Source organism: Rhinolophus sinicus, linkage group LG02 (assembly GCF_036562045.2).
Source record: "Rhinolophus sinicus isolate RSC01 linkage group LG02, ASM3656204v1, whole genome shotgun sequence".
NCBI classification, from domain to species: Eukaryota; Metazoa; Chordata; class Mammalia; order Chiroptera; family Rhinolophidae; genus Rhinolophus; species Rhinolophus sinicus.
Window position 1 is genome coordinate 150828341 of NC_133752.1, and position 8743 is coordinate 150837083.

Sequence of the window (8743 nt, forward strand, 5' to 3'; positions counted from 1 at the left end):
TGGTGCCTTAAGATGCAAGGGCTCTGAGGGACAGGGCTGGTAGGCAGTTACACAGCTCATCTCAACCTTAGGTTGCCCTCCAGCTTTCTAATCCCTAAGTCCCAGGGCCAGTGTTCTAGTCTGGACTTTAATCAGGTGACATATGCAGTTTGTTGGCATCAGGAGGTGTCACCTGGAACTAGACCTGTGCCTGATTCATCCAGGAAGCTGAACCCAGGCAGCAGAACAAACACCCCTAAGCAGCTCCTGCCAGGTATGAGGTGAGAGGTTGTCTTGCCAAACAGACAGGGACTTTGTTTGCTTTGTTCTCTTCCTTCCCATCCCCACTTGCCAGACTCCCTTGTTCCTTTCTCTCTGCCCATCTCTGGGTTAGGGACTGTGTGGGGATTTTCCAGCTGACACGAGAGGGCTTTTTAATTAATTAAACTTAATTTAATTTTTTTGGTGAAGGTGTTTCCTGAGGAAGAGACTTGGGAGTCAAAAGGGGCACAGCAGAAGCTTCTGGGAGGGGAAGTCATAGTGGGAATTGGTTTGGATGGCGATTAGAGGGAATAAAGAAGTCAGAGATCTCTGCCCCCACCCCCACCCTGGGGTGCCACCTGTCTATAGTTTTGGCAGGTCCTGCTCTCTAGGACAACTCCAGCTTGACCTCACTTTGTGCGTTCATGGCTAGTTTACTGTTTTGACACTAATTGGTGGACACTCAAGACCATTAAATTTTGCTTCAAGTCCCTTCGTCCCTCCCTAATACAAATGCAAAACAGCGTGGGAATCCCCTTTCAGAGAAAGGGGAGCTTTAAGAGAAAGGGAAGGGAGGAAGAGGGCGCTGACTCAGATCCTCCTCCCATTGGCTGCTGGAGGGGATCCCATCTCAGGGATTGGCCCTGACAGAGTCCGCCTCCTCTTGTGATTGGCTCATCCAGGAAGATATAAAGGGGCTGTGCCGGCCTCCGGTTCAGTTGGAGCGAGGCAGGGAATTCGTCTGGATTTGTGTGTTGAGACGCACCTGACGCAACTCTCTCCCCTCTGAACCGAAGTCCAAGTACCCCGAGGCTGCAACCATGAAGGAAAGACGGGCTCCGCAGCCAGTGGTGGCCAGATGTAAGCTCGTTCTGGTGGGAGACGTGCAGTGTGGGAAGACAGCGATGTTACAGGTGTTAGCGAAGGACTGCTATCCCGAGGTGAGCTGCCCGACCGCCCCCTGGCCAGCTATTCTTGCCTGCCTGTCTGCCCCCTTCCCCGGGGGTACATTCCCATCTGCCCCAGGGAGCTCTCTCTCTCCACCCCACCCCATCCTCAACCGCTTTTTGGCTGGAGGACCGCCCTGTCTTAGCTTCCCCTGAGACCTGTTCCACTTCTGCCGCTCCGCTGGCTCCTCCTTACCTCTTCACCCATAGGCCCCGATCGAATTCCCTCCTACCTACCTTCATCCTGGAGTCTGCTCTCCGCAGAGGGAACTGGAGGCATTTGAGAATCTGGGGTTTCTTGACGCAATACCTGCCCGTCCATTCACCCCAACCTCAAAGGTTCTGTGGTCATGGTCCCAGGCAGGCTCCTGCTGCTCTTTTCTGCTCTTCTGCTGGTGGCTTGTGGGGAGAAGATAAAGAGCTAGAATGGGCTTGTGGCTCAGAAATTGGGAGACAGACAAATCTGGGGATGAGAGGAATCCCTCTCTCTCTCCCCCACCTCCCCCTCTTTCTCTCCCTAACCATCTAAAATGGGGAGGGGGGTACTTGTCCCTGCTGGAAGTCATTCACATTTCTTACTTTGATGGAGCAAATTGCCTGTGCCTCTACACTCCCCTCCCTCTTGTCCCATGTGGTCCCTCCTGCCCCAGGCATCCCCTCCTCTGGCCACTTCAGTATCTCACTAGGGTGAATGGCTTCTTCTGTAGCCAGTAACAACCAGAGGGTTACAGGGGCAGGAAGGGCCCAGGTGTGAATAGTTTCTGTCTTTTCACAGACATATGTGCCCACCGTGTTTGAAAATTACACAGCCTGCTTGGAGACAGAGGAACAGAGAGTGGAGCTCAGTCTCTGGGACACCTCAGGTAAGACAACTGGCCCCAAATGTCCCCTTCCCACCTCTACTGGTCTGCTGCAGCTGCTGTCTTTTAGAAATTGTTTTCTTCTTTGATGGGGAGCAGTATGGTACTTGCCACGAAACTGAAAGAAGGGGACATGAAGATTCCTCAGTTGGGTGCAGGGAGAGGGGCCAGGTCCACTCGGTTGGCGGGTCCAGGGATGCAGAGTGGATTAACCCAGAAGCCACTCACTTCTCTGGGTCTAGCTCCATTCTTCAGAGGGCTGGATGACGAGGTGAATGGACCCCTGAATGCTACTGGGGGGCAATCAGACAAGGCTTCTTCTTTTCCACTCCCTGCGCCTCTGCCACCACACACACACACACACACACACACACACACACACACACACACAGTCTTTACTGCCCCAGAGCAAAACCAAGTATGAGGCAGGAGGCAGTGTAGCTGGAGGCAGTTGTGACTGAGGCAAGGAGAAAAGCTTGCTTTTGGGGAAATATTGCTCCTAACTCAGTTTTGTCCCCTGCATTCCACCTCGGGCCACTGCTGTCCTCCTGCTGCAGCTCAGCTCTACTCAGCTCCACTCGTCATACTGCTGCGGCTCAGGGCTGAAGTGATGCATCATCGATGTTTTGGAGGGTGGGGGAGATGGCTTCATATGGAGCAGAGTCACGTTATAGATAGTAATCGGAGGAGGGGTGTTGGCTTTGACCATTTTCCTTGTATTGGGCTGAGGTAGAAGACCCTCTGTCTTTCTGGAATGTAAGAAGCAATGTTTTTCCAGCCTCTCAACCCTAAACCCTCAGTGCTAGGCTATCCTTTGCTTTGATTCTGACCCCTTTCCATTATCTCTTCACCCCAATCCTTTTTTAATAACTGGGCTCAGAGTCGTAATTAAGGACTAAAAGCTAGGAATGGGAGAAAGAAAAGAAAATCCACTCCTCTAAAAATGCATATTCAGGCTGAATTTAAAGAGGAACTATAAATCACTAAGGGTTTCCTGTTACATCAATAAATATGTTGTCCTGCTCCTCCAAAGAGCTGTTGTTCCCATGATCCAATTTTGAGGTCTGAAAAGATTAGGGGTAGGGAATGGGTAAATAGAAAAATGACTTCCCCTAGCTCTACCTTCCCCAAACAAAGCAAAACAAAAATTGCCGGACCCGCTATGCTTTCCTCTGCTGCAGTTCTGGGGGTTGGGAGGCAGGGTTCTGGGTTCCCGGTCTGTGCTGTGCTGGCTGGATCCGACTGGAATGCACTTGGCTTCAGGATGTATGGCTTGGCATCTGCTGTACCTTGCCCACCTTTCAGTCTTCCCAGAATCTTACTGCAGCTCATCTCTTCTCACAACCTCCGCCCCAAAGTGCCACTCCCCCCCACCCTCTTCCCGCTGCTTCTACCCTCCTCCCATAGTCAGAACGCAGCCTTTCAATCCCAATCCAGATAATGGAAAATCAGCAAGGTGGTCTCTGTTTCTTGTGTTGCATTCCCACCCTCCAGTTTCCAAAAGGATGCAGGCTATCAGTCATCCTCAAACTCCCTCTTTCAAATGAGGTGCCCATAAGGAAGGAGGAAGTGGCAGCCCAATGGGGACGGGGCTTCCCAACACGGGCCAGGGTTGAACCTGCTCCTGTTATTTACTCGCTGGTTTTGCTTAGATCCAGAATGGAGGCCTCCTCCCCTCCCCCTTCCCAGTGCTGCAGTGCTTCCTTTGCTCAGTGCTGCGGTGATAAGACCCCACCTCAGAGAGGGGATGGGGTGGATTGCTGAAGGAGCAGGCAGCTATCCCAACTCCCCTTTACTCTCTTTTAAACAACCAACCCCCTCCCCACTTGGATTCCCCCCAGTTTCCATGGCGATTGTGGTGCAGGGAGAGGGGCTGCTTGCTATTCTGAGCACGGATTGTCTGGGTTCCAAATCTGCTACTGTTCCTTCCCCAGGGTGGAGGGGGGCAGGCTCAGCCCCTAGCATTCTCCCTTATTGGACACCTGGGTCTGCATTGCCTCCTGCCTTCCCAGTGAAGGACCCTTACTTGAGCCTCTACCTCCCTAGCTATTGGTGCTGCTGGCTTTGAGACTGCCTCCCTGAGATTTGGAAGGATAGGGGCTGCAGCTTTCTTTTTCCCCGTTTCAGTGTAAACTGATTTGCGTAGAGGAGGAGCAGGACCCTGAATCCCTGCCAGCCTCCTAGAGTTCTGACCCCATGGCAAAGAAGCAGGGCAGCCAGTTATATAACACGCAAGTTTGTTTCTTCATTGGGGAGGCCCTGGAGCAGAAGAAGGGAGCAGAGGTTGGGTAGCAGGCAGGCTCTAGAAAAGAGGAGACACTAAACTAGCCCTGGTCCCACAGGAGTTGGGAGAACTGTCCTCTGGGACTCTGAGAACGGGCAGGCCTGAAATTAAGCCCTTTGTAGGAGACCCAGACAGGGTCAAATTATGTTCCACTCCTCTTTTATTTTGCCCCCTTCCCGTTTTTCAGTGCTAAGGAAGATGATATTCTTGCATTGCCTTCTGGCAGGTAGTCAGGTCCCAAGTTTCCAGGCTGTAGCAGGTTCCCATGGGAGATGGGTGGGGCCAACTAATAAGGGACAAAGAATGGTATTCCCAGGGCTCTTTGGGCTGAGGTCTGTAGGGGAGGGAAAATGCCGTGACTCACCATCAGCTCTTTCTCCTCTCCACCAGGATCGCCCTACTATGATAATGTCCGTCCACTCTGCTACAGTGACTCGGACGCAGTATTACTATGCTTTGATATCAGCCGTCCAGAGACAGTGGATAGTGCCCTCAAGAAGGTAAGTTTGGATAAACTTTACAATCTCTAGTTCAGCTTGAGAACAAAAAGGAATCTTGGGGACCTTGTCGTCGAATCCCCTCTTATGTAACGTGAAAAAACTGAGGCCAGGGAAGGAAGAGATTTGCCCAAGGCCACACCATTAGCTAAGCTCTGGGATTAGAACCCAGATCTCCTGCCCCTGCCACTGCTCTATACAGCTCTGCCAGAGGCCCTGCAAGAGAGGGCGGTGTTAAGGACTCAGGAAGTGAAGGATTGGAAGTCGGAGAACCTTTTGTGCTATGGTTTGAGGGTCAAGGAAGGGGTCTTTTGGAGGCAGCTTCTATAAACTTTGATCCCAGACTCACTGGGACTGGGCAAGCCAGGCAGGCCTGAGCAGAACTGCTCGTAGGGAATACCTAGGTCTGGATGGCAAGATTTGTCCATCCTGAGGAGTCCCAGGACACCTTGTAGAACTAGCCTAGTTTCTGAGAAGAATCTAGGACTGCCTCCTTCCCTTGGGAAGAGACTGGTTGGTCTCTTCATGGCTTTCTGGACTTGGGGAGCCCTTTGACTGGTTTGAGGGGGCAGATCCAGGCCCGTATGCTTGGCAGAAGGTGGGGAAAGATTTGCCTCTGTGCTCTCTGTGGGCTGGGCTGTGGAATGAAGGGACAGGCTCTTGGGTCAGCACTCCTGTGGCCCCAAACGCCTCATGGGCTAGAAGATGATGTAATTAGTGCAGTGGCAATGCTGTGACTCGGAGGGCAGGACTGGTGATAAGCTGCGTGGTGTATGTGGTGTTGCCAACTGGGCTTCTCCGGTGGTCTGTCAGGCACTGACTCTCCTTCCTTTCTGTTTCTCTCAACTTTCTTGCCTGGCTCATCAGTGGAGGACGGAAATCCTAGATTATTGTCCCAGCACCCGTGTTTTGCTTATTGGCTGCAAGACAGACCTGCGAACAGACCTGAGTACTTTGATGGAGCTGTCCCACCAGAAGCAGGCACCCATCTCCTATGAGCAGGTGTGTGTGTGTGTGTGTGTGTGTGTGTGTTGGGGGAGTGATGGGGAAGGCGACAGGCTGAGGACTTGAAATGTCCCCGTTGCACAAACTCTCTCACTATGGCAAGAGAGAATTGGTATTTTTGGGGGGTCATCTATAATTAGCAATCTAGTCACCTGGATAGAGGTGGTAAGTACCTGTTTTCCCAGATTTATGCTACAGGTTGGCAGGTGAGCCATTCCTGCGCGTGCCAGTGTTTCTCAGATTGCTTTTGTGGATCACCTGCATTAGACTAACCAGAATTTCTTATGCCTATTGAAGTGTAAGGTTCATTTCTCTTAAACCAATATTTCACGTTAGACGCATCTGGGGAGCTCTTACAAATATCAATGCCTAGGCCCTACCCCCAGAAATTCTGATTTACTTGCTCTGGTATCAGTATGGTTTTAAAAGTGTCCCAGGTGATTCTAACGTGCTGTCAAGATCACCTTCAGAAAATAATTAGCAGAGGGTGGTGGTGGTGGGAGACTGGCAGTTGGGTCCCATCTGGAGTAGCGCTGGGGAGTACCACTCAGCATAGGAGGCAGTGTTTCAGAACCATTTTGGAACACTGCATCGGTGACCTCACTCCTCCCTCCCCCTGCAGGGCTGTGCCATAGCCAAGCAGCTGGGTGCGGAAATCTACCTGGAAGGCTCGGCTTTCACCTCAGAGAAGAGCATTCACAGCATCTTCCGGACAGCATCCATGGTGTGTCTGAACAAGCCCAGCCCGACACCCCCGAAGAGCCCTGTCCGAAGCCTCTCCAAGCGACTGCTCCACCTCCCCAGTCGTTCCGAACTCATCTCTTCTACCTTCAAGAAGGAAAAGGCCAAAAGCTGTTCCATTATGTGAAGTGGGGGTTGGAGAGGGGAGACAACCTCCCACTTCCTCCCTTGGGTTGCAGAGGCACAGGGAGAGGGAGGATGAGACAATTTAGGACACTGGACACGAGTTTTTCAGACGGCCACGGTGAGGGCTTGGAAGGAGACAGGGATGGGACCAGGAAAGAGCCAGGCCCGGCTTGAGGACCTGAAGCTGAGAAAGAACCATCACACCCCAAGCCAGGCACTAGGTGGTGGAGGGGGTGGCTGCCGCAGTACCCCCCACTCCAGACGAAGGAAAGGTGGGGGTGTGGGGGGCATGCTGGCCTCATGGGCTCAGGGGCCTAAAGGAGCCTCACCTTCAGCATCATGCCTCTTCCACCCAGCGTTTTCATGCAGGCCAGGGGATGGGAGGGATCCCTGAGCCCTTCCTTTCCCCTCTGAGGAGGTCGCAGAAGAGTGGAGACTGGGGAAGCCATGAGGCAGCGCTCTTGGGAGCTGAGCCCAGGTGCTTCCTAACAGAAATCAGAAGGGCAGGAGCTGGTCAGAGCCAATGAGAAGGAAACCTCATCTTTGCATAGCCCATGCCTCATGGAGAGGTGACGTCATACATTCACATGCTTCTCACCTAAGTCCCCAGGGTCCAAGGGAGAAGCCCCAGACCCCCTTCTCTTGCAGTGTGGGGGTGGTGGTGCTGCAGGGGGCAGGGCGGGGTGGGGGTCACCAGACTTTTTCTGCCCTTAGGGCAGTACAGCTGGCATTTGTTTTATAGACTCTTGTCTTTGGAATTGGGGGGAGGGGGGAGTGTTTCAATCCGTTATATGTCTGTTTAAAGAAGAAAACCTATTTATTAATGAAAATATATAACATGTACAAAGAAGTTGGCTCCATTTTCGTAGTTTTTTTCTGTTTCCTCTGGTCATTGATAATGAGAAAAAAGCTGTCCTGGGACCCTTTCTGTGGGTTGCAGAGTAGCTGCCTCCACTGCTCCCTGGCACCTCCAACAAGGATCTCCTCCCTCTCCCCCCCATCCCGTCCCCAAGCCCATCCAATCCTTCTAAGCCAATGAAGATCTCCTTAGCCCCAGAGCAGGGTTTTTCAACCTTGGAACAAATGACATTTTGGACTAGATGGTGCTTTGTTGTGGGGGCTGTCCTGTGCATTGGAGGTTTAGCATCATCTCTGGCTTCTACTCACCAGATGTCAACAGCACCCCCCCTCCAGTTGTCACAACCAAATATGTTTCCAGATACTGCTAAATGTCCCCTGGGATAAAATTCCTCCTGGTTGAGAACCATTGACCTAGAGTCTAGAGGAAAGAGACAAGGTTTGGGGAAATCAGAGGACCCAAGCTGCTGAGATCCCAACTGCTGCAGAAGGTGGACAGACTGAAGCCAAGGATGGGAGTTTCCTGGGGTTCTGGTCTCCTCTGAGTTCAGAGAGGTGACGTCTTCTGCTTTCTTGATCTTTCAATCCCATTGCCTGTTGATGGCAGCTCAAAGGCCTTAACTTTCCTTCTCTTCAGTGACTTTCAAGTTTCGTAGTGTGCTGGAAATAAAGAGTACTTACTAGGTATTGAGTACTTACTATGTACCCAGCACTGTGCAAATAGCTTTACCTACATTAACACATCCAACTGCACAAATAATATAGTTAAATGCTTACTATGGGTGAGAGATGCTTATGAGTTCTTTATGTGTTATTTATTTCTGTGATAACCCTATGGAGTGCTATCTGCCTCATTTTACAGACAAGGAAACAGGTTCAGAGAGATCAGTTAATGTGCCCAAGGTCACACAGCCAGAAAGTGGTAGAACCTGGATGCAAATCCAGGCAACCTGGCTCCATAACATGCACTTTTCACTGCTCTGCTCTCCTACCCTGTGAGACAAGTTGTATTATTATCCCTATTTTATAAATGAGAAATAGAAAATCCAGAGTTGCCATATAATTTGCAAGAGATCATACTGTTTGTACGTAATGGAGTCATGATTCAAACCGGGGATTAATGTTAACTATAATCCCTGGACCCCTTACTGCTAGCCATGTTGTACCTAAGTAGGAGACTATCTG

At 51.3% G+C, this 8743-nt stretch overlaps 1 protein-coding gene across 1 annotated transcript; it reads left to right on the forward strand.

Moving 5' to 3' along the window:
* The first annotated feature begins 945 nt into the window (after positions 1-945).
* Positions 946-7550, forward strand: RND1 (Rho family GTPase 1). Its single transcript, XM_019724681.2, has 5 exons — positions 946-1181; positions 1963-2050; positions 4722-4831; positions 5696-5830; positions 6456-7550. The coding sequence occupies exons 1-5, from the start codon at positions 1062-1064 to the stop codon at positions 6699-6701; spliced, it is 699 nt and encodes a 232-aa protein (XP_019580240.1). The 5' UTR covers positions 946-1061; the 3' UTR covers positions 6702-7550.
* The last annotated feature ends 1193 nt before the right edge of the window (positions 7551-8743 follow it).

What these genes read in the sequence shown, in the direction of transcription:
- RND1 (XM_019724681.2), top strand. Translation starts at nt 1,062, where the DNA reads ATGAAGGAAAGACGGGCTCCGCAGCCAGTGGTGGCCAGATGTAAGCTC. An exon ending in CGAAGGACTGCTATCCCGAG is followed by an intron (nt 1,182 to 1,962) that starts GTGAGCTGCCCG and finishes GTCTTTTCACAG; the next exon opens with ACATATGTGCCCACCGTGTT. An exon ending in TGGATAGTGCCCTCAAGAAG is followed by an intron (nt 4,832 to 5,695) that starts GTAAGTTTGGAT and finishes CTGGCTCATCAG; the next exon opens with TGGAGGACGGAAATCCTAGA.